Below are 26111 nucleotides of genomic sequence, written 5' to 3'. Positions count from 1 at the left end.
TTTATATATTAACATGGAAGTTATATTTTTAAAACCAAATAAGAATAGCTCAAACGTACAACAGCGTGTGTCTTATACATACATATATTAAAATAATGATCACATGAATATTCATACGTATATGTAAAAAGACTTTGTTACTAAAGCCTTATTATATTTAATATCTAAGAAGAAAAAAATATTCTACAGATTTTTTTCAGAATATTGAGTATGTAAATACCAACCTATAATAGTTAGGCTTAAATGGCCCAGTCTTATTTAGTCCTAGGTACTTCGCTTGCTCATCGGTAAGTTCTGTCAAATGAGCATCTAGTATGGGTAAATGTAAACTTGCCACATATTCATCTGAAACATATCCAATTTTCAACATAAATGAATATTTAAATACTCAGTCTCATTCATACCCATTTTTTTAGGCAACAGGTAGACATCCGATTTATACCGCCCAGCCGGTGCGTTGAATAACTCTATGAGAGCCAACGCTTGCGCTGCAGCTGTAACTGATACCACAAATGATGGAACCGTCGAGCAAGCCAAATTAACAAGACGCCCTTCTGCTAAAAGAATAATTGTACGACCATCGGGCCAAATTATGTGGTCTACCTGAGAACGCACTCTCAGCCACGACAGTTCAGCAGAGTGCAAACTATTCTAAAGTTTGTTGACATTTATTTTGAAATATAATATTCTTTAATTCCGGTTCGTTGGTAGATTACTTTAAAATAAATGTTTATATCGGGAAAACATACAAAAGAACACATACCACATCGATTTCGGAATTAGAATGACCCATATTACAAACAATGCAACCAGACTTCATACGATCCATGTGCTCTCGGCTAACCACATTCTTGTTGCCAGTAGCCGTAACGACAATGTCCACTTGACGAACAATTTCATTCAAACGAACTACGCGAAATCCATCCATACTGGAAACATACATACAATTTTTTCAAATGAAATGCTATCTTTATAGTATTTAAGGGCGTACCTGGCTTGCAATCCACATATTGGATCAATTTCGGTTATATATACAATGCAGCCTTGTCCTCGAAGACTTTGTGCACAACCTTTTCCAACATCCCCATAGCCGCAAACGACTACTTGTTTGCCAGCTAACATAATATCTGTTGATCGCTTCAGACTAAAAGTTAGAGGACTCATTCATTCTATACTTTCGTTGAATTTAATAAATTGGCATACCTGTCCAAAATTGAATCTTTTGAATTATAGAAGTTATCGAACCTTGCTTTTGTTACGGAATCGTTGACATTTATTGCAGGCACTGTCAGTTTTCCGGTTTTCACCAATTGGTACAATCTATGCACACCGGTCACACTCTCTTCGACAATGCCCTTGATCGCCTTGAAAATGATTGGATATTTCTTCCACATTAAGTGAGTGGCATCACCACCATCATCCAATATCATATTTGGATGCCAATTATCGGAGTTGACACATTTGTCAAGGCACCACCAGAAGTCTTCTTCAGTCTCACCACGCCATGCAAATATCGGAATACCAACTTCAGCAAGAGCTGCAGCTACCGCATTCTATTAAGTATAATATTATGGGAATAAATATATATGCGTATATGTACAGATACTATCACAGAACATTAATGTGTAGAAAATATTTAGAAAAAAGATATATCTATATATAAGAATATCTTCAATATTACATCACGTCGACCAAACGAACAGTTGTGGTGATCTTTGTGCAATAACGAAAAGCTTTATTAAATAAGATGTGCACGCAGTTTCTGCCAGCAGGAGAACAGATTTTGAAAATTAATTTCGCTTTTTTTCCAAAGACGAAATAACGTCCAGTTTACGTCATTTGTTTACATCTTATATATTGGAGAAAATAAGAAATAAATTAACCTTATGAGACTATATATATATTAAATAAGATATTATATAATATATATATATATATAATATCTTATTTAATACATATAATATCTTATTTAATACAGCTTTTCGTTATTGCACAAAGATCACCCCAACTGTTCGTTTGTTGTCCGACCTTAAGAACAGCTGCCTTATCGACCAGATAATTGGATACATAGTCGTATGTAATTTATCAGTATCCAATATCATTTGAGATACTAAAGTACTGATAGTCGCCCCAAAAATATTACAACAACAGGAATCCCTCGACGCAATCATTTATATTCACGGGGCTTTAATAAAAGGTTCTCACCCGGTCCTTCAACCAAAAGCTTCATCCCGCTCTGAGGAAACACTGTCCATATGAACGGAATTTCATATTATCTGTGTATGACGCTTTTTCGTTATATTTTCGAAGCACGGCATGTCACAATCTTCACGAATAAGAAACTTTTGTTACACTCTTTTGATCAGGACCCGGATAGAGCGACACCTTGGCAATTCCACCGCCTGGATTTTATCAGCCAGTTTACAACTTATATGTTCTTTCCCGTAAGAAATATCAACGGCAGTATCCTTAAACGAACTTATCCAAGCATAAGCCGAAGACGACGAACTTCGGCAACGTATACAGAGAGAACAACACGATTCGACGCTCTCCACAGCACGAGCTTCCGCTAAATTGTTTACGCAGCGAGCATATGTACCATCAAGAGGGCATCACCCATTCAATTCTCCATATGAAGGACCTCACGCGTTATTTCATGACAAGAGAAACATTTCGACTAAAGTTTTTGGAGTTATTCTGTTAAGTTGCTTCATAAACAATACTTACAATCATCTCTGTCAAAAGCGCGATAGACTAAGGCGCGTAGTTAAGTTTCAACTATAGTAAATCTAACTTTTTTGGTGTATAGTAGTAAGAATATGTAAGAATATTACCTGCGTAGAGTATATATTACAAGCTGCCCAGCGAACGGAAGCTCCCAACTCTACTAATGTTTCAATAAGTACAGCTGTTTGGGCATTTATATGCGTGCAACCTACAATCTGGGCATTTTTGAGGGGCTTATCCTCTGAGGCGCGCTTTCGAAGTGCCAATATCCCCGGCATTTCTTTTTCTGCTATTTCGATTTCTCTCCTTCCGAAGGCTTGCTGTGAATTTATATTTTTTACACAAAAATCTGAGCTACCTGCAGTATTACGTTGCCTTTTTTCCCGCGGGCACACATTATCTTCATCTGAGCTACCGGTATAGCAAGCTAAGTATTTATAAAAACTGTCATTAATTAAAGTCAGTTTAAAATTGAACTAATTTACCAGAGCTATATGAACATGTAGATGCTGCCGATGAACGCCTTCTGGTCATACTGGCCATTTTCAAAGCACTCGGTTGCTTAGATTCTTGCTATAAAACAAAGCATATAGATAACAAATTTTTAGAGATGGGTGATGTAATAATAAAATGTATCTTTTTTACCAACAACTTTTAATTTGTAAATACATATTGTGAATCATACCACACGAAAAAATAAGCTGTTTAAAAATAGGAGACTTTGAATTTGAAATCAATACATGTTGTTGATTAAAGCAAGATTAATTCTGGACTAATTATAGCATTTTCGTAGATTGATATCGCACATTTTCAGCATTAAACTATAGTATATCCAATATCTTACTTTCACTTAATTTTGCTAAGATATCTTAATAGTAACATATGTATATCGGTCAATACGGTATAAAGCTTACCGGATGTTTGAAATTCTTATATAATTCTGACCAACTTTCTTATATAAGGTTTATGGGGGCTAGGAAATATTTTGACCCAATTTTATCCGGTTTTGGTATTACGATATATAATTGCCAGAAATAAAAGCTCTCTGAATTTCATTAAGAAACGTCACAGATTGACCAATATAAATGGTAAAAAGTCAAACGGATGTTTGAAAATCCGAATGATAGCTATATGGGGACTTGGGAACTTGGGGAAGCATTGCTCTGATTTCATCCATTTTATGCAAGAGGATAAACTATTATTAGACAGATATTCGTTCTGACTTTCACTAAGATTTCTTTCATATTGACCGATAGATGCGGAAAAAGTCAACCGGAACTTCGAAAATATTTATGTATATTAGAAATATGGGCACACCACCCATTTTCGTCATAAGGATATGCTATCATCACAAAAATATTCTCCCAAAATTTCTATATTAGACCTCATAGATTGACCAATAGATTCGGTAAAAAATGAGCCATAGTCACTGGGGTCGCACATATATGGCGTCTGGGTCCTTGGAAGGTTATAGGCTGGTTTAGACAATTTTTGGGAATAAGGTGAAATACCTTGAGGGCACAATTTTCGTAAAGTTTTATTCTGATATTCTCATTGATGTTTGATTTGTATACTGCAAAGTGAAAAAATTAAAAAGTTGTATAAATGGGAAGTAAGCGTGGTTGTCATCTGACTTCACCCATTTCCACAATGTAATCTGAAAATGCTTCGATAACGTCACATCCCAAATTTAGTTAAAATTGGTCTAGTAGTTCTTGAGACATAGGATTATCTAAAGGTAGGCGGCGCATTTATTTAGTGAGTTATCGCACTTTTAGTAGTTGTAAACATAACCGCGATATAGGGAGTGGTCGTGGTTATTACCTGATTTTACCCATTTTCACAATGTACAAGGAAGTGCTAAAAGAACTCCTCAAATTTGGACGCTTAAGCTTGATCGATATATATGTACATTAAACCATTTACGGTTAATTTGTAGCCCACAGGTGTCCCTCTCTACTATGATTCCCTCTACCAAATTATTATTTATAAATGTACATATACTTATGTTTTTGGTTAACGGTTAACGCCCATCTGCAATACCAAACCCCATTGGGTTTCAACATTCATTATTCGACGAAATCGTGATTGGTATTTAATTAAGATATATTATAGGTTACAGACTTACTTTGTTTTATTACAATATTTTTTTCAGCTAAATATTTACTAAATTCATATTCAAATGAGATATACATAAGTATGTGATATAAACTCAACCGAAGCGGCTTAGTTTAATATATTGAGTTGATTTGGAAAATGTCAACCAATTGACCAAAGTCATTATAGGGTCATGAGGTTTGGACCAAGGTTTACACCAACTCCTTACATATTCAAAATATCGCACATTTTGACCAACCTAACCGGTTTATAGTCAGGTGGAAAGATCAAAATCACTATACAAAGTATATTGGGACAGAGAAAGTTTTTACCTGATTTTATCCAAAGATGCAAACGTTATTAGAAAAACACGCCTATTAAATTTTATTAAGATAACTCACATGTTGGCAGATATATGCGTTATAAAGTAAACAGGAAGTTCGAAAGTCTTTATATTAGGCATATGGGGGCTAAGGAAAGTATTGTTCCGATTTAACCCATTTTTGACATACAGGCATACTATTATCAGGAAAGAATTCTCTCCGAATTTTAATTATATATACTTGACATGACATACCTTAAAGACACTATTTATGCAAAGTTAATCCCCGATATATTCATTAGTGCTTTATTTCGATATTGGAAAGTAAAAAGCACAGAGGAAATTCAAATTTGTTTTATATGTAGTATATTGTATGATTGTAGTTTAATTGCGCCCATTTTCTCACTGTGACATACGAATGTCAGAAAAATGTTACCTACAGAATTATATAATATTAGGTCATAGACTCACTTATAGTCTATTTTCACAGCCAAATTGATGTGGTACATTAAGATTTTAATAGAGAATAGAGTTTTTGCCTTTTGCACAGTCGGCTACTCGATTAACGATAGGCTGTTATACATGCTTGTTTTCTTCATATTGTATTTTTTGTAATCATTAAAATTCATCAGCTGATTGTTATTTTATCATCACACACAGCCAAATTCTCAGCCTAGACAACAACCCGCAGAGCCAAATTTATAGTGTGGACAATTACCCGTAGAGTTGCATTCCAGTTTCAACTCAATTTAAATGTAAAACTAAATTTTTTTTTGCATGGTAAATTGGTCTAAATTATCACTTTACTTGAGCAAAGGCCGGTTATTTGATCAATTAACTCCTGTGCGAAAAGGCTATTAGTTTCAATGTTACATTTTGTTTCGAGTCCAAGATACATATTTATTTTGAAATTAACCTAATTTGCTGAAATGAACGATACTACGGTATCTGGATCTTGAAAAGTGATAGTCCTATTTAAGGAAATCTCGCATAAAAATGGCATAGCTTTAAGAAAATATTTTTGCAAAGTTTTGTTCCGATGTCTTATTTGGTTCTTGATTTAGGCACTGTAGAGTGAAATAATCAAATGGAATTAAAAATTGTGATATATTATATGTACCCTAGGTAAAAAAAGTCTCCGCTCACCAATCGGTATGTATGTATGTGTCATCTCTGATGTGGAATTTGATACTACTAAAGTATTTATTTTGTGAGTAATGGCACTTTTAGTAGTCCTCAACATAACCGTTATATGGGAAAATTTCTAGAAATTTTTAAGAAATTAACTCGCCTGGTCATCCGCATCATTTTGATATATACTTGTATAACTCTAGTTAGGTGCTCAACCAAAATCAAATCTGGTGTGCTATGTTACAACATAGAGATCTACTTAGTCTACTTACCACATTTCTAAAATTAAAGACTACATATCATCAACTAACGACTTAGAAATTTACTGATTTGCTACAAAAGTGAATCCATGTATGATTTTAAAAACATAAAATTTAATATTTTACGTTAATTTTGACATAATATTATATTAACTTTATTATTATTTCTTAATCAAATTCGTAAATTTTTTAAAATTTCTAAGTCTCGTATATTGTTGTAAAGACTATATCGTTTTCTTCTTTAATTATAAATAATATAGTTTACTACAATATAATTTAACGTATAATATAATTGACTCTGTAGAATCTTTACAAAAGTATGTAACGCCACTAAGCTATGCGTGTTATACCTAAATCCGCTTGGAGTTTTGCTCACTCTAAATTCACTCGTATGCAAAGGAATGGCCTTTAACTTGTTTAAGACACAAATTAAATAAATTTTTTGAAGGCAAGTAATATTTTTAAGACAGTTTATAAGCAAACACGTTGGAGTGAGGTCTGTATCTTAATTGAATGATTATTTAAGTAGTTTAATGAAATAATACATCTTCAGAAATACTTAGTGTGTAAACGGACGGAACTCATAGCTGATAATTTGAATACATGTTAAGTTACTTATTTAATTATTACTTCGACATCTACAAATTTGTTCTTCTGTTTTTGTAATTAAATTATAAATTATTTTATTAAAGTTAGCCCGACTAATTCTATTGGAAGTTAATTCTACTTTTTTAATTTAGATTTCTCAAAGTTGGTGTTAGGGTCTCGGAGTTAAGAGACAATAAACTATTAAAGTTTATTAGTTTATCATATAACACAGTAAACTTTCATTACAAAATTTTGAAAAATTAATCCAATAATAGAAAATCTACGCAAGCGACTCCTAAAAGCTTTTTTTTACGGTGCGCCACAAGGCAAAATAATCGATTTATTTATGTATGTTCCAGATTTAAGTACATTAGAATGCAGTCCTGTACACAATTAGCAAGGACACAAACCAATGCCAGTCAGCTGATTGCTGAATGCTGAATGATCAGCATAATTGTGTCCTCCTTTTAGCATTGAATTCTTAGACTAGTCACTCCACTCTAGCGTAGGGAATGTAAATGGGAACTATCCTTATGTATATGTAAATATGTATCATATGGCGTGATGCTATATCCCGTTCATCAAAATGTATATTTAAGAAGGAATTGAATAAAGAAGCGGCCTATTCCGTGACAGACGTGTGTAAGATCCAGACGACTTCTCTTTTATTTGGTGGAAATTGATGCAAATATTATACATCTTTTTGGTGAGATTGATAAGTATGGCAAGCCTGAATCTACGTACTTCAGCGCAAGCCGCGATTGTGCGCATTGGAAAACTGACAGAAGCAGCTACTTACGATCCGGACAGCATTGAGTGCGATGTGATTCGCGGACAGTTGGATAAACATTTCGAGAGGTTCATGGAGTATCATACTGACTTGGTTTCCTCAGCACAAGCCAGTGAATTGACCACGCATGACGAATTCCTGGCTGCAACGGAATTGCTGTACACACAAATATGTATTCGACTACGCCGGATATGTGGCGCAAGTGCAGGTGATAATCGTGTAACGAATCAATTGGACATGCGATTAGATCCAATTAAGATTCCTGTGTTCAATGGTGATCCAGCGAATTGGCTGCCTTTTAAGCATTTGTTTGAGGCACTGGTTCATAATCGTACAGATCTGGATTCTAGTTACAAATTGAGTAAGTTACGCCAACATGTAAATGCAGACAGCGTACCATTGGTTGGCGGATTATATACAGGCGGCTACGAAGACATGTGGCAGGAATTGAAACGGCGTTTTGATAATCCGCGTTTGTTGGTTGAATCTCACGTGCAGCGTATCCTGGATTTGCCCAACCAACCCGTCGAATCCCAGAAGTGCTTGCTCCGACTAGTCGACACCGTGCAAAATGTGATGCGAGCCCTAAGTGTTATGGGCTTTCCGGTAAGTCATTGGGACGCTCTATTGGTACCACTTCTGCTGCCCAAATTGCCTACCACCACTAGGTATGAGTGGGGGATAAGTCTTCAGACGAACAACATACCAATGGCTCAGGACTTTTTACTATTTATTGAGAAGCGGGCCAACAATTTGGTTCAAGGAACTACGAACGGTATAACAACTATCCATCAGAGACCAGCCCGTCCCGTTAAAGCTCATGTGGCAGCGGTAAATTCATCTGAGCCGTTACATTCCGGAAAGTTGCAACGGTTGTTTGCTAACTTTGTTCTAACTGGCACCGAATATATAAATGCCAACGGTTCATCAATCTTTCAATACCCGAACGGTGGAATACAGTTAAGCGGCTCTCATTATGTTTCAATTGTCTTGTCGCCATCACACTATGCTTTGCAAAGACAACGTTGCGAACAATTCACCGACTATGGTGGAAGACATTAACAGTCAAACTCCCGATCGGAATATACCCAGTGGAGCACCTTCCACACAGGTGCCACAGGTATATCGACGACAACAGTGACATTTGAGGAAGGTCCGGTCATTTCTCGTAAATGGTGACCGGACCATTTTATTAGCGACTGCGAAGGTCATCCTTATTGACCACAACGGAAGACAATTCGCATGTCGCGCTTTATGCGACCTGGGCTCTCAGGTGAGTCTTATTACCGATTCTACTACAAAACGTATGTGTCTTCGTAGGCATCCAGGAGAGATACGAATTGAAGGCATTGGTTCTAACGCTGCAGTCTATAGTAAGGGCCATATAACGGTTCAGATGCAGGCTGCCTTTGACAACAGCAGTAACTTCAAACTTGAGGCTTTTGTCGTGCCGAAAATAACCTCAGTAACGCCAGATACTAAAATAAACGCAGAAGCCTGGAGCCATTTGAAGGATTTGCCGCTAGCCGACCCAACATTTGGCACTCCGGGTCAGGTGGATTTACTACTTGGTGCTGACGTACTGACGGATATCTTCCAAGAGGGTTTAATACAGGGGTCTCCAGAGCAACCTTGCGCTTTAAACACCCGTCTTGGCTGGGTAGTATTCGGACCAGTCACAAGTTCCGCTGACACCACATCACACACATCTCTTACTGCGAAATGCGTCAACGAACAACGGCTGGACAAGTTACTTAGGAGCTTCTGGGAACTCGAAGAACCCACATTAACATCCGAAGTCCAAGTTGATGACTGCGAGAAGATCTTCAACGACACAGTCACCCGCACTTCAGACGGTAGATACCAGGTGCAAATTTTATTTCGGCCAGATGCTCCTGTACTTGGCGAATCTCATCAATCGGCAGTTCGCCAGTTTTTACAACTCGAGCGGCGTCTGATGAACGACCCATGTCTTCGTGAGCAGTACATCACATTTATGCGAGAATATATTGCTCTCGATCATATGGAGGTTAGCAGAGAAACCTTCATTGGCAAAGAAACTGGTTACTTCATACCTCATCATGCTGTAACCACAAAATTTCGCGTGGTTTTAAACGCTTCCGCGAAGACTTCTAATGGGACATCCTTAAACGATACCTCAGTTACACGCAAATATTGTCGACATTCTTAACCGTTTTCGCAAATTCAACGTAGCAATTACTGCAGACGTTAAGAAAATGTTCCGACAAATATTGATAGACACACGACATCGTAAATGGCAACGAATACTCTGGCGTGAATCACCAGATGAACCTCTTCAAGTATATGAATTGAAGACGGTAACTTATGGAATGGCTTGTAGCCCATTCAACGCAATACGCGCACTACGTCAATGTGCGAATGACAATTATAAGGTCATCTATGACCCAAGCCGGGCTGCCGCAGCGCGTCATAGCATACTTTATAATCTCTACGTTGATGACTATTTGGATAGCGTCGACAGCGACGAACTTGCCGTTACCCGAGCTCAAGACGTAGCAACGGTTTTGAAACAAGGACAATTAATATTGGGAAAGTGGAATTCCAACTCTACACATGTATTATCTACAATAACCGGTACAACAGTTTCCGCATCGGAACTGGAGTTAGACAACTCAACGACAAAGGTATTGGGTCTTTACTGGGATCCAGTGAGTGACGAACTCTTCTTCAAGGTAAGCATGATTGACGACACCTCCATGCATACTAAACGAAGGGTTTTGAGTGACGTGGCGAAATTATACGATCCAACTGGCGTATTAGCACCTGTAGTCGTGTTGGCCAAACTATTCATACAGGACTTATGGAAAGCTGGTCTACCATGGGATGCCGAACTCCCAGCAGAGCTGCTCAATACATGGTTGATATTTCGGAATAGCTTACAAGATATTTCACGGCTTCGTATTCCTCGTTGGCTGGGAATACGAGTGGGCTCTTTAGTGCATTTACACGGCTTTTGCGATGCTAGTAGTAAGGCATACGCAGCAGTCGTATATGTTCAAACCATCGATAACAGCGGAACGTCACGCACCGTTCTTGTTTCAGCGAAGTCGAAGATAGCACCAATTAAGGATGTGACTATACCGCGCCTCGAACTATGTGGTGCTCATCTTCTAACGAAGACGCTGGATAACGTACGTAAGGCTCTAGATTTACAGGACGCCCCATGTACGTATTGGGTCGCTCGGAATCGAATCCAGCCGATTGTGCAAGCAGGGGTCTATCTCCTGCTCTCTTAGCTGAGCATCACCTTTGGTGGACGGGACCGACGTGCATACATCGAGGTGTGGGCTGTACAATGAGCCTACCCGTTTTGACGGAAGAGGAAGAGCAACTCTCCATAGCTGAATCTCGTCCGGTCTCCATCTTCGTTTCTAGAGCTGATTACCAGTGGATTATGACATCCACGAGAGACAAGCGGATACCTCTCGTAGAGAAATTTAGCAAATTGAGTCGTTTACTCAACACCACTGTTTGGTTAAGGCGATGGTTACCGAAATATCGTGGTTACAGGAACGATGTAGTTTCTCTCGAAGAACAGCGATGGGCGTTACTTCTGCACGTTCGACAAGCACAAGGTAATCATTTTAAACACGAAACTAAATCGCTTGCATTGCATTCCAGAATTGTGGGTCGTAGTCAAATCATAGCACTCACTCCATTCTTGGATACTGACGGCATACTGAGAGTAGGTGGTCGACTCACCAACACCGACTTAGATGAAGCTCATCGACATCCAATTATAATTCCACGTGGGGCCCTGGCTTACTTGCTAGTCTCTGATGCGCATACACGTTGCCTACATGGTGGTATACAACAAATGCTGCAGTTTCTTAGACAACGTTTCTGGCTTATAGGGGCACGAGCTCAAGTAAAGTCTTTCATCTGGACATGCACTACATGTCGTAGGCATCTTCAAATTCTACAACGCCAGCAAATGGCTTCGCTTCCAAAAGAACGAGTATTAGTGGCACCACCATTTTCTCGTAGCGGATTGGATTACTGCGGGCCATTCCATGTCCGTGTGGGAATGCATCGTGCTACCGACTACAAAAACATACGGTGCCATATTTGTTTGTATGGCTTCACGAGCGGTACATATTGAGCTGGCAGAGGACTTGAGTACACAGGCATTTATAGATCTTTACGATCGCTTTATTAGTCGAAGAGGTATATGCACCACTTTATACAGTGATAATGGAACACAATTCGTAGGCGCGAATCGTCAAATGCAGGAGGACTTAAGAAATTGGGTAGCGACATATGCTCAACAACATTTGGCAGCTGAAGGTACCTGTTGGAAGTTCATAACCCCTTCTGCACCTCATCATGGAGGTCTATGGGAGGCGGCAGTTCGTTCGGCTAAAAAGCATCTACTGCGGGTCATGGACAGCCAGACGCTGCGTTACACTGAGTTGTCCACTCTCTTGGCTCGCATTGAAGCGTGTCTGAATTCGAGACCACTGATAGCTCTCTATGATGATCCTGAAGGTGGGATAGCTCTAACTCCGGGGGACTTCCTGATCGGGCGTCCACTTAATTGCCGCCCAGATCCCCCATTACCTGAAGCTCCAGAAAATCGTCTTCGATATTGGCAACGACTCCAGAAAATGCTGGAGCACTTTTGGCGTCGCTGGCAATCCGAATACCTACAAACTCTCCAAACTCGGAATAAATGGACTAGAGCGGAACCCAATGTGCAGCGTGGTGACATCGTTCTTATACGTGGTGAAAATCTACCACCATCGGTTTGGCGTATGGGACGTGTTATTGACGTTCACCCGGGCAGTGATGGCCTGGTACGTACCGTGACGATAGAGTACAATGCAAACCAGAGATCATCGGATGGAATTCCTATTAAACAGCGGTGTCAGCGACCGGTGCAAAAATTATGCCGCCTAACAGGTCCCGCAGAAGAATTACTGAACCGCGAGGGTTCAGCCGGGCAGGATGTTCCAGATTTAAGTACATTAGAATGCAGTCCTGTACACAATTAGCAAGGACACAAACTAATGCCAGTCAGCTGATTGCTGAATGCTGAATGATCAGCATAATTGTGTCCTCCTTTTAGCATTGAATTCTTAGACTAGTCACTCCACTCTAGCGTAGGGAATGTAAATGGGAACTATCCTTATGTATATGTAAATATGTATCATATGGCGTGATGCTATATCCCGTTCATCAAAATGTATATTTAAGAAGGAATTGAATAAAGAAGCGGCCTATTCCGTGACAGACGTGTGTAAGATCCAGACGACTTATTTTTTATTTGGTGGAAATTGATGCAAATATTATACAATGTATGTCTTTAGTTTTTAATTTCGTCGAGATCTAAAATTTGATATTACAGTAGATTCTTTAACAAATATAAAACGATTCAATCTATAATCCTATTCTAGTCTGTAAAATTATTGGTAACGATACAAATTTTTCTATTAAAATGTTGGCTGAGGTATCAAACGAGTAAAAACATTATTTGGAGATTTTTAATAATATAATGAGCATTTATTCTATACAAAGACGCAAGTTGTAAGTAGGGTAATCTGTGAGATATTTTATTCAATATTTTCTATATAATAGGGTGCCCTTGTACCAAAAAGGGGTAAAATCGGGTAAAAACTTCCACTAGAATACCTCATATAAAGATTTTCGAGCTTCAAGTTGACTTTACACTGTATGAATCGGTCAATATGCAAGATATCGTAGCAAAATTAAGTGAACGCATAATGATGAATATATTATAGTTTAGTGCCGAAAATACGTGAAATATGTCCACTAAATACCCCAGTACCCGTATACTAAATATGAATATTGATTTTCGCCATTCTGGCAGACTTTATGCCGAATATGTGGGTCAGTGTCTAAGTTATTTTTATTAAATTGTATGGAACCGTGTTCCTCAGTATAGCATGGTGTGAATACCATTAATGTGATTTAGCGCTGAATATGAATGAAATCGGTCTAGACCGAGGTGGAAGTCCTTATTCTTATTATATTGATTTCCGTTTCTCTGGTTATTATTTTTTTTTTCATTTGCTTAATATATTAAATTACTCCACTTTGTTTGAGTTTATATCAAATATATTTGAATTGAGTTAATTAGGTTGATTATACAAATTAGTACCTCGATCTTGAAGGAAAAAGTAGTGATAAAATTAAGTCAGTACATGGCCTATAACATAAATACTTATAAGTTAATAAGATACCAAGTATTATTGTAATCCATTCAGGCTTTAGTCGAATAATAACTGTTGAATTCTTTCGCAAAATGTTAGGGAGTATAATAGTTTTGTTCACCTAATGGATGTTTGTAACACCTAAAGCTAATCGAGATAGATATATACTTTTGTATATATAAATGGTAAGGATGAGGAGACGAGTTGAATTCCTGGTATCCGTCCGTCCGTGAAAGCAATAAAAGCAAATATTGAGAAAGCCACCACTGCCATTAAGCAAAAATTTATAAAGTGCTATAACTAAGCCATAAAAATAAAACAGAAACCTTTAATTTAATGTACATACCTCACAAACCACTAAAGCTAAATCCACCTGACTTGCCGAGAACAAGTATTGCTAGCATCTTCTGCTACTGTGTGAAAATGGGTGAATAGCCAACTCTCCACATAACGGTAATTCTACTAGAAATGCGATAACTCAATAAATAAATACGTCAGAGACATGATAGGAGAAAGAATAAAATTTGGACAATGGGCGAGATACCTCCTAGGTTTAGGTGAAATCTTATATCTCCGGTATTACTTGAAGAATTGCAATCAAATTTAGAACATAGCAATATTTTAACATTGAAAATGCGCCTACTTTCCATATATCATATATTTAAATTCCATATGATTATTTCACTTTATATATACAACTGAAGTAACAATGAATACAAGTATATACTAATAAAACTTTGCACAAATAGTGCTCTGTATGTATATTATTGAACAGAAAGGTTATCTTTGTAATAACAGTGTGTTCTTGTGCCTAAACTATAGCCTGAATACTTCGCTTCCAACATAAATACTTTTAAACTTCTGATGAACTTTATACCATATATATCGGTCAATTTGTGAGGTATCGTAACGAAACTCAGAGAACTTCTTTTTTCAGTAATAGTATGTCGTGATGCCAACAATTAAACTTCATGAATCTTCTATAATAAAGTTTAATTAAAACGTGGTCTCAAGTAAACTTGAGTAGATATTAAGTGAACCAGTTTTCTTAAAAATAATGTGGCTTGGCGCTAAATATAAATTAATCTGGTAGTAACCTCATATGCCTAATATAATAATTTCTGAACCTCTAGTTGACTATTTCCTCACATCACAATATATTAAATTTATCCGCTTTGGTTTAGTTTATACCACATTTTTTTATTTATTTATTTATTTCCCAATTAAATATACAGTTGAACTACATATTAAACCCTATAGAGACAAAAAACAATTGCCTGTTGATAGGGTAGGGAAAAGATAAGCCTAGGCCTATCGTACATGTATAATATTACTATAAGTATGTAAATATATGAATGTATAAATGTATAATGTCACTCCCTTTTGAGTGTTTTAAATAGTTTTTCATTTTTAGTTTCTAATAATTAAAACTTTATTTTAAATGACTCTGTGTATCCAATAACCACTGTTTCAATTTAAATTTATTCGGCTTATTTATAACATTGAGATTCTTATATTCAGTCGGCATTAGATTGTAATATTTCATAGCTACATAATACGAATTTTTACTATATATTGTTTTGTTGACTTTACACAGTTTTATATTTTTATGCCTTGATCTTCCCTCATAGTTGATATACAATATTTTACATGCATTATAGAAGTACAATAAACTATTTATTACAAAGGTTAGTTTAATGTTTAAAGGTGAATTTTGTCCTAAGTCAAGTTTTTTTAGTATTCTTTGTTGCATGGTCAAGAGTGGCTGAATTACATTTCTGTAAGCACCCCCCCACGCTATGATGCCATAGTTTATTATGCTTTCAAATAATGCATGGTATAAAATTTTTAAGGTCTTACTTTCCATGATTTGTTTTAATTTATGAATTATAAATTCGAAATATCTGACTTTTTAATTACTTCTTTTATATGTATATCCCATTTCATTAGGTAATCGATGTTCATTCCTAGATACTTATTACTGTTCACTCTTTTTATTTCTTTGTTGTTTATATTTAATATTAATTTATCTGGGATATTACGTTTATTACCACAGAAAGTTATATATACTGTTTTATCAACGTTCATGGTTAGTTGATTATTTCTTAGCCATTTACAAATATTAGATAATCTTATATTCATCTTGGTTTTAACATCATCCCAGTTTTTCTCAGTACATAATATAGTAGTGTCGTCCGCATATGAAATGATTGACCCTCTTTCTACATATTTAAATATATCATTAATATACAATACAAAAAATAGTGGACCCAAGATTGTACCTTGGGGCACACCTATTTTTAAATATTTATCACTACTTACACTATCTCTATATCTAGTTACTTGAGTTCTTTCACTCAGAAAATCTTTTATTAAGTCAAGTGCTATCCCTCTTATACCATACTTTTTTAATTTATCTAGTAGTATCTTGTGGTTCACTGTGTCGAACGCTTTGGCTAGGTCTAGGAAAGCTATTGCAGTTTTATTATCTTTATTAAAATTTTCATATATGTAGTTAGTAATATAAGAGTGAGCATCTGCTGTACTTTTGTTCTTTAGGAAACCGTATTGCTTATCTGAGAAAATATTGCACTTCTCCATGAAATCGTATATTCTTTTATGCATCAGCTTTTCGAACAGTTTAGCTATATTAGATATCAAAGAGATCGGTCTATAGTTACTTGGATTATCCTTTTTACCTGCTTTGAAAATCGGTACTATCAGCGCTGATTTCAGGGCTTTTGTCCAAATTCCTTTAGAAATACATAGATTAAAAATATATTCGAGAGGCTGGCTAACCCAGTGATCTAAGTTTTTTATTATCTTAGTACTAATCTCATCTCGTCCACCCGCTTTGTCTTTCATTTTATTTATAGCTTTTAAGATTTCATTCACAGTTATCGGTTGTATAAAGATCGATTTGCTATTATGTGGAATGCCATTTGACGCATTGTTTATTATATTTTTATCTAACCCTATATTATTCGCTAATTTGATGCCTACTTCACTAAAAATTCATTCAATGTATTTGCAATATCTTCCGTAGTCGTTACTATTTTATCGTTTACATTTAGACATTCAATTTTAGTCTCAGTTTTTTCATTTCTACCTAACTTTATATTTAAGTATTGGCATAGTTTTTTACTATTATGCATATTTTAGCTTATTAAATTTTTTTCATATTTTATTTTAGCACATTTAATGTCGTTGTTTAGCATTTTACAATATTGATTATATTCTTTTTTAGTATTTACGTTATTCTTATCTAACTTCCATATATAAGGTTGTCAAATATTCCGCTTTTTTGCTCTTCATTCAATGCTTTATAAAAAGTGTTACAGTGATCGGATTTAGTTAAAATATGCGCCGTTTTGTTCGATGATCTGTTTCCATCTAGACGGCAACTTCATAATACCTTCCTTGTAGAAGCCCCCCTCCTTATTTGCGAAGAATTCGGACAGCCACTTTTCACAAGCCTCTTTTGAGTTCAACTTCACACCACCAAGGGCATTCGCCATGGACAGGAACAGGTGGTAATCACTTGGCGCTACGCCCGGGCTATATGGTGGATGCGATAAAACCTCCCATCCGAGCTCCCGTAGCTTCTGACGAGTCATCAACGAAGTGTGTGGTCTGGCGTTGTCCTGGTGGAACACTACACCCTTCCTGTTGGCCAATTCTGGACGCTTCTGGTCGATCGCCTGCTTCAAGCGGTCCAGTTGTTCGCAGTAGATGGTAGAATTAAGCGTCTGGCCATATGGGAGCAGCTCATAGTGGATGATTCCCTTCCAATCCCACCAAACACACAGCAAAACCTTCCTGATCCGATTCACCGGCCTTCGACCACGACCGTTTTCGCTTGATATTGTCGTATGTGATCCATTTTTCGTCGCCAGTCACCATCCGCTTCAAGAATGGGACGAGTTCGTTCCGTTTCAGCAGCATATCGCAGGCGTTGATTCGGTCCAGAAGTTTTTTTTGCGTCAAATTATGCGGCACCCAAACATCAACCTTTTTTTGTATCCAGCCTTCTGCAGATGGTTCAAAATGGTTTGGTGACTAACTCCCATCTCCTGGGCGATGTCACGAGATGCCATATGCCGGTCTAACTCGATGTATTCCATGATTTGATCGGTATTTGTCGTCACAGGTCTTCCGCCGGCTGGCTTATCCATGGTGTCGTTTTCACCGGCTCTGAATCGTCGAAACCATTCCTCCGCGGTTCGAAGTGATAGAGTACCATCCCCCAAAACACCATTAATCTCACGGAACGTTTCTCTAGCGGATTTGCCTTTAACGAAGGAAAACTCCATGTTTACACGTCTATAACTGTTGAACGCAATATCCAAACTAATCATGCATAGCGTTGTTTTGTAGGTTATGTCAAGACCTTTCAAATTATGTATAGTGTTGCCAGATACGAGCTCTGTAGCGCTTTGTACATAGCCGCGAAATTCAAAAGACAAAAAAGCGGAAGGGAGATATTTTACAACCTTATATTATATAAAGTTTCTTTTTTATTACAAGATATAATGATTCCCTTCGTTATCCAGTTATTTCTTGGAATATCGTCTTTCTTTTTATTTTGGCTGCTATTTTTTACTATAGCTTTATTTGTTAAATTCTTTATTTCGTGTATCAATGTTTCCAAGGCTTGATTTGGATCCTGTATTTCTAATATATTTGTCAAATCAGTACTATGACTTAGTGTGTTTAGTTTTTTTATAATCTATTGTCTTCTTGTAATTAGTTTTTCTTTTTTCGCTTTTCCAATCTATTGATATCAGGATTGGATAATGGTCTGTAAAGATATTCGTATATGTATAAGATTTTATATTCATTATTGACGATTTAACAAATATATTGTCTATACAGGAGCCTTCCATGTTTTTAGAACTAGGTCTGGTAATTCAACTAAAGTAAGGAATATAACCTGCTTCTAATAGATTTGTTAAAAATGTAGTAGAGTTATTATCAGATTTCAGTATATCAATATTAAAATCTCCAACTATACAGTGGTTTTTTATTTTTTTACTACGGACTAAATAATTGTAGAAATCTTTAATAAAATTTTCTTTTGTTATATCATGACTTCTGTATAATCCTGAGATTTTAATATATGAATTGTTTACAGTTTTAATAGTAGTTGTTAGTATTTTACAGGATCCTATCTCCTCTGTCTTAGTTTCTTGTATCAGAGACGATTTTACGTAGATAACCACTCCATCGGCTTTGTTGATACTTCCTTTATTATAGTATGTTTTATACATGTCTATGTTATATAAATGATGGAACTCTAGATTCCATGTTTCAGAGCATACAATTACATCTGGTTTAATATCCATATTTTTAATCAACACTTCAGCATTACTATGGTTAGATTTTAAACCTCTGACATTTAGGTGTATTATATGCATATCACTTGGCAACAATATTTTATTCAACTCTTGCACACTATTCACTTGTCTTTCTATATTATTTGCTTCTTTATATTCACTAAATTCTTCCATTTAAATCGCTCAATAAAAATTATTTCCTGATTGCGCTTGAGGATAAAATAAGTACTTGACCCGGTATTTTACCTAGATATTTAGGTATTTTTGGTAAAGTAGGGTAATCTGTTTCTTTCATGAGTTTTTGAATTTTATGCTTGATATACTCACAGCCTGATGTATCATTTGGGTGATGATTTGTGCATTTATTTTGCTTATACTTTTTATTATAGAAGTCACAATTTAGACATTTCAGTGTATTTGAATTACAGGCACTTGTTAGGTGGTCACCAGCACATTTTAGACACTTAGGTTCATTTTTGCATTTTTTACTGTTGTGGTTGATCTGTCCACATTTGAAACATAGGCTTAAGTTAACAATGTCATACAACTTACAACATTGAAAACCGACAAATAATTTGTAATTATTTTTGACAATGTTTTCATAAATCCCAGGGGAGACTTCCATTATTATAATTCTCTGTTTTCTAGCGTTTCTGTGATCAGATATTAAGGAGAAATTATCACTAAGCATAAATGAATTTCTGTTTTTTATGTCCTCTTCTATTTCTTGTATACTCATGTCATTTTGTACATCATGTATTTTCACTCTAGGTAGATTGACTGTTTTTTTCACTTAATAGAGTAGTAGTTCTTGTTACATCTATTTTATTTTGGCATTTAATCGTTACTTCTCCATTCTTGTTAGCAAAAATTTTTTTAATTGGAACTGCAATATCAACTAGGATCTTATTTCTTACATGTTCCATAGTTTTAGTATTATTATTATTTTTGGCTTTTACAATAATATTAGGAATAACCTCTCTAGTGCTGCTCTTATCTTTTTTAACTTTATCTGCATAACTGGTTACATCTTGGTACACTATATTATTATTTTTGCATGCAAGTAATTCCTGTAGAAGCGCATTTTTATCTTGTATTTCTTGATTGAGCTGCTTTAATAGCTCATTTTCTACTCTTAGCAGAGCTAGATCATCTTCGATTACTGTGTTGTCCAACAATAATGTATCCTTGGTAAGACTTGAGGTAATGCTTTTGTTAATATCTTCCTTACATTTTTCTTTTTCGTATAACTTTATTCCTGTAATTAGCAATCTCGCCTCTTCGCTGAATTCAATGTTTACATTATCTGTGTCTGAGGTTATGTTACCATGGTGCTCTGGACATACTGCGAACATTTCACTTATAAATTTGCCTTTTTCCTTGGACAACCGAATAAAGTCATTAACATGATACACATTTTCGCACACTAGACAGATTACTATTTTAGGTACTCTCAAATTTGAGTGACATTTAAAAACTTTACCGCTCTCATCCGCGATGTCAGTGTCGTCCGCCATAATGTTGGTAAATCTGATGTATAATGCACTGTTAACAAATTCTCACAACGTCGATTCGCTGAGTTTCACACCGTTCAAACTCCGATTCGCACGCTTTGTGTATTCTTCTTAACACCTCTTTAATGCGGTCTTTGCTTTGTGTACAATTTTCTATACATACGATTCTACCCGCGCAAAACCTAAATTCACATACGAGACATAGTTTCGAACCGATGCAAAGTACGAGAAAATTTGACAATTCGACAACGAAGAATAATGTTATAAAGATAGACGAAAAAAACGTAGTCTTTTTGCCTATTTGAAAATTTCTTTTAATTGAGTTTACGTGCAAACTACTTACCCATATGGTAACATATATCTCATTTAAGGTTAATTTCGTCCAATGAAGAATATTGAATTCCTACGCTAAAATATTGCCAATACCTGAATGCATTTCCCCGACTTTGATTCTTGCAAATTGCGAGAGTTCGGACGCAACCGAACATTTTATACTCTCGCAAAGTCAAACGGAGTATACTCGTTTGAGATTTCTTTAGTGAAAAGTGAAAGAATCAGATGGAATTTAAAATTGTGTTATATGGGAAGTAGGCGTGGTTGTAATCCGATTTCACCCGTTTTCGCACTTCGGTTTAGAAGATATGCACATTAAACCTTTTAGTGGCGGGACCACGCCCACTTTAAAAATATTTTTAGCTGCATATGCCCCACTCTAATGTGATCCCGTATACCAAATAAAAGTCTTGTATCTTATTGCGGAGCTTAGTTATGGCAATTTATTTGTTATTGATTAATGGCGTTTTTTGGGCGTGGTCCGATTAATCTGCAATGCCAACCGTCTTGTGGTATAAAGATACATGTGTACCAATTTTCATAAAGATATCTCAATTTTTACTCAAGTTACAGCTTGCACAGACGGACGGACAGAGAGGCACCCGGATTTCAACTCGTCCCTTCATATTGATCATTTATATATATTATATATAATGCAATATCTAACTCGATTAGTTTTAGGTGATACAAACAACCGTTAGATGAACAAAACTATTATACTCTGTAGCAACATGTTGCGAGAGTATAAAAAAGAAATTGTTTTAGGATTTACATTTATTCGCCATTCCGTACTTGTACCGATTTGACTAGAGCTCATCTTAAATACGCTCTAGAGCACTGGTCTGCAAATTTACACATTTAAACGATTTATATTATATCAATTTTTAATTTTGATTTTCGAATTAAAAATTAAATTCTTTAGTAATTCCAAGGATCTTGGGACATTCTGAATCGAAAATCTAATATTTTTATAGCGTTTTATTCCTAAAAATTCTGAAAATAAACTATAACTTTTCACGCCCTCAGATACTGAATATACTTATGACCTCAGTGTCTATAACTGATACTTGACTGAACCAATTGTCTTTTCATTCAGAAGATATTAAACAGTTGATTTCCGTTTAAGATAATTAAAACCGGGCTCTCGTATTGCAAATTTTTTGACAAAAATATAGTTATTTACCAAAAATTATACCCAAATGTAATAAATTTTCCTCCGTACTTAAATCTTTTCAGCAAATCTAAAATCGATGTGATGAAAGTGAATCAAATAAATGTATAGGTGTACTATAATATGTATTGCAAATATGTATGTATGCTTTTGCATTTTGATGTCAGCATATTCAATTTTCTCTCCACATACTATATCCGAGATGTGCCGAAAAAATAAACGAACGTTCGCCGATTGTCGTCGCTTCCCTTACCGCTCTAACAGCTTTGCCTTCAAGGCGTTGTAAATATGTATATATGAAAGTGCATACATATTGACACAGATTTTTGCGAGCCACGGAAAAATATTTTAGAATTGTAACATATTTTAAATCGACAAAAGCTTTGTTGGTGTATGCAGTAATTCGAGCGGTTTTCTAAGAGAGGGCTCTACTAGTATTATTTCGCGTCGTGTTCAGTAGATGTCATTTGTGTTAGCGTGAACAACAATTTGTTTCATTCATTTGAAAATGTCGAAATTTGTACCAGATAAAGTGTTTTTGCGGGGAGTTCTTCTTCATTACTTTAACATGAAAAAAAAGTTATACCGAAAGCCATCGCATTTTACTGGACGTATAAGATGACCATGCATTAGCCGAACGAACGTGCCAAAAGTGGTTTGCACGGTTTAAAAGTGGCAATTTCGACTTAGACGACGGAGAACGACCCGGGCAGCCAAAAAAATTTCAATACGAAGAATTGGAGACATTTCTCGACGCATGCCAGACGCAAGAAAAACTTGCAAAAGTATTAGGAGTTGATCAAGCAACCGTTTCCAGACGATTAAAATCATTAGGATTCATCCAGAAGCTTGGAAATTGGGTGCTTTATGAATTAAAGCCAAGAGACGTCGAACGTCGACTCTGCATGTCGGAAATGTTGCTTCAACGCCACCAAAAGAAATCATTTTTGCATCGGATTGTCACTGGCGATGAAAAATGGATTCATTATGATAACCCAAAGCGCAAGAAAGCGTATGTGAACCCCGGCCAACCATCGACATCCACGGCAAAGCCGAATATCCATGGTGCCAAGGTTATGCTATGTATTTGGTGGGACCACAAGGGTGTGCTCTATTATGAGCTATTGAAATTGGGTCAGACGACCAATGGGGACCTCTACCGAAAACAATTGATTCGTTTGAAAAAGGCCATCGCGAAAAACGACCAGAATATGCGACCAGACACGAATCAATAATTTTTCATCATGACAACGATCGGCCACATATTGCAAGGCCAGTTAAAAACTATTTGGAAAACTGTGGGTGGGAAGTTCTACCTCACCCGCTTTATAGCCCAGACATAGCACCTTCCGATTACCACTTGTTCAGATCAATGCAGAATGCCCTCACCGGAGTACGCTTCACTTCAGAACAGGGTATCAGAAATTGGCTCGATTCTTTCTTGACCTCCAAGCCAGAGAAGTTCTTTTGGGATGGGATCCACAAACTGCCAGAAAGATGGGCAAACATCGTAGATTCCGATGGGCAATACTTTGAATATTAAATGTATAACAATTTTTTCACAATAAAGTCTTAATAAAAACAAAAACAGCACGAATTAATGCATACACCTATAGATAAATCTCTGAATATATTATTGAAATTTAGAGAAACTCTTTTCCTGCAATTGTTCCAAAAATTGATAGAAGGACGTGAGGCATATTATTGAAAATAAATAAGCATATTTTTCTAGTAATACGTAATACATCGTGATGCCCAAAATAGATAAGATCGTGTTTATACTGCTCCTAGTACTTATACCTAACATAAGAATTTCAAACTTCCGGTTGTTGTTATACCGTATATAATTATATCGAACAATATGTAGGATATGTAAACGGATTTAAAAACTAAACCGTTATCATGCTTCAACCACCTTATTCACCAGATTTGGCTTACTGCGACTTTTTCCTATTCCCAAAACTGAAGAAACCAATGAAAGGAAAGCGTTTTACCAAAATTTATGAGATCAAGTCAGAATTGGAGAAAGAGCTGATGGCCGTACCGAAAAGCACATTTCAGAAGTGCTTCGAGGATTGGAAAAAGCGTTGGCACAAGTGTATTATATCCACGGAGAATTACTATGATATTGATGAATAAATAAGTACTTTTCCAAAAATTCAAAATTCACCTCTTCCTTTGAACACACCTCGTATATGGGAAGTAGTTGAAATTGGTCAAGTATTTCCTTAGATATGAGATTTCTCATAAAGGTGGGCTGTGGGCTGTGCTCGCTCGATGTACAGATCTTCTATCAATACAATACTATCTATCTTGATTAGTTTTTGGTGATGAAAATAGCCGTTAGGTGAACAAAACTATTATACTCCAGCTGTCAGCAAAACTTTACTTAAAAAATGTTGTGAGGATAAATTATACCGTTTATACCACAGGGGTAAAACCATTTAACTGTAATCATATATTAATCATAATAGTACCATGTGAAGCTAAGCACCTGCAATCAATCATTATGCTAAGCGAAATGTTATTCATTTTATTATATTTATATATGTATCTCACATACATATGTACATGGTATGTAATTAAATATGTATATATACACACATATATAGAAATTAGTTATACTCCCTTACCTTATCACCGAAACCCAAGTCCGATATTGGAGTTTCTGAAGCCATTTTTGAAATATTCATATTTATAGTTCGCTCAATTTGTTTTTTAGAGTTTACATAAATTTCTGAAAAATGCATTAAGTTTCACTACCACAATATGCTATTATTCATTCAAATATTTACAGGTTTAAGCTTTAATGTCACATGCTTAAACGCGTATACAAGTTCTTACATACGTACACACATACGAGTACATATGTATGTACATGCCACCGTACGTACAAGTTTTTTCAGACGCATCAAACGAGCTAAATTTTAAGCGTAATGATCCACTCGTGACTTAAAGCATTAGCAGCAATAAAATACTTAAATTTGATTTGCATAACTCATTACCAAAATATCAAATGCGACCGCGAATTGATCACTATTCATGTTGTATATTTGTACCTTGTCTATCTATTCGAAGCTTCTATACATATACCTTTATACGTACATACAAGAATGTATGTGATTGATGTGTACTGCATACTGTAGTGCGGCTCAGATCAATCTCCAATCACATGACTAATATACTTATATACTAGAAGTTTTTCTTATGGCTTTTAGAAATTATGATTAATGAAATTTCTTTAACTGCAGTGGAAAAAATATGGGATGAATGCGTATTCCTAACAATGTTGAATGCTTTAAGTGGTCGATCACTCTTTGATGTTTAATCCCAAAACTTTTGTTATAAACACTGTCCCTTATTATGTTTAGAAACTTATGTATTTGTCAAAAATAGCTTGCAAAGAGTACATATACATATATGTTTGTGCATCTCATCTAGCTAAATTCGGATAACACTGGAACCTGTTCGCACCGTAGTAAATTTAATTTAAGCCACGAAATAAGATTGTTCACAATCAAGTAGTGTCATACCCTATCAAGATCGAAAAGCGCTATGTTTTGATTATAGTGTTTATACATTAACCGTGCACTCGCGACTGATGTAAGTTTCTAACTGACTTTAACA

At 35.9% G+C, this 26111-nt stretch overlaps 1 protein-coding gene across 7 annotated transcripts; it reads right to left on the bottom strand.

Moving 5' to 3' along the window:
• Positions 1-26111, bottom strand: AhcyL2 (Adenosylhomocysteinase like 2). Of its 7 annotated transcripts, XM_070113155.1 has the most exons (11): positions 26018-26063; positions 25280-25404; positions 25118-25221; positions 3213-3300; positions 2835-3154; positions 1204-1553; positions 992-1144; positions 764-929; positions 405-651; positions 225-345; positions 1-164 (listed from the first exon to the last, which is right to left on the bottom strand). In XM_070113155.1, exons 3-11 carry the CDS (start codon positions 25175-25177, stop codon positions 158-160), a joined length of 1512 nt encoding a protein of 503 aa, XP_069969256.1. In that variant the 5' UTR covers positions 25178-25221; positions 25280-25404; positions 26018-26063; the 3' UTR covers positions 1-157. The 7 variants fall into 7 exon arrangements, with proteins under 7 accessions (XP_069969256.1, XP_069969253.1, XP_069969255.1 ...); XM_070113152.1 differs by lacking the exon at positions 25280-25404 and having other exon boundaries at positions 26018-26111; XM_070113154.1 differs by lacking the exon at positions 25280-25404 and having other exon boundaries at positions 25959-26104.

This window comes from Bactrocera oleae, chromosome 2 (assembly GCF_042242935.1).
Source record: "Bactrocera oleae isolate idBacOlea1 chromosome 2, idBacOlea1, whole genome shotgun sequence".
NCBI classification, from domain to species: Eukaryota; Metazoa; Arthropoda; class Insecta; order Diptera; family Tephritidae; genus Bactrocera; species Bactrocera oleae.
Note: the sequence above shows the minus strand (reverse complement) of the source record. Positions and strands in the feature narration are given on the sequence as shown.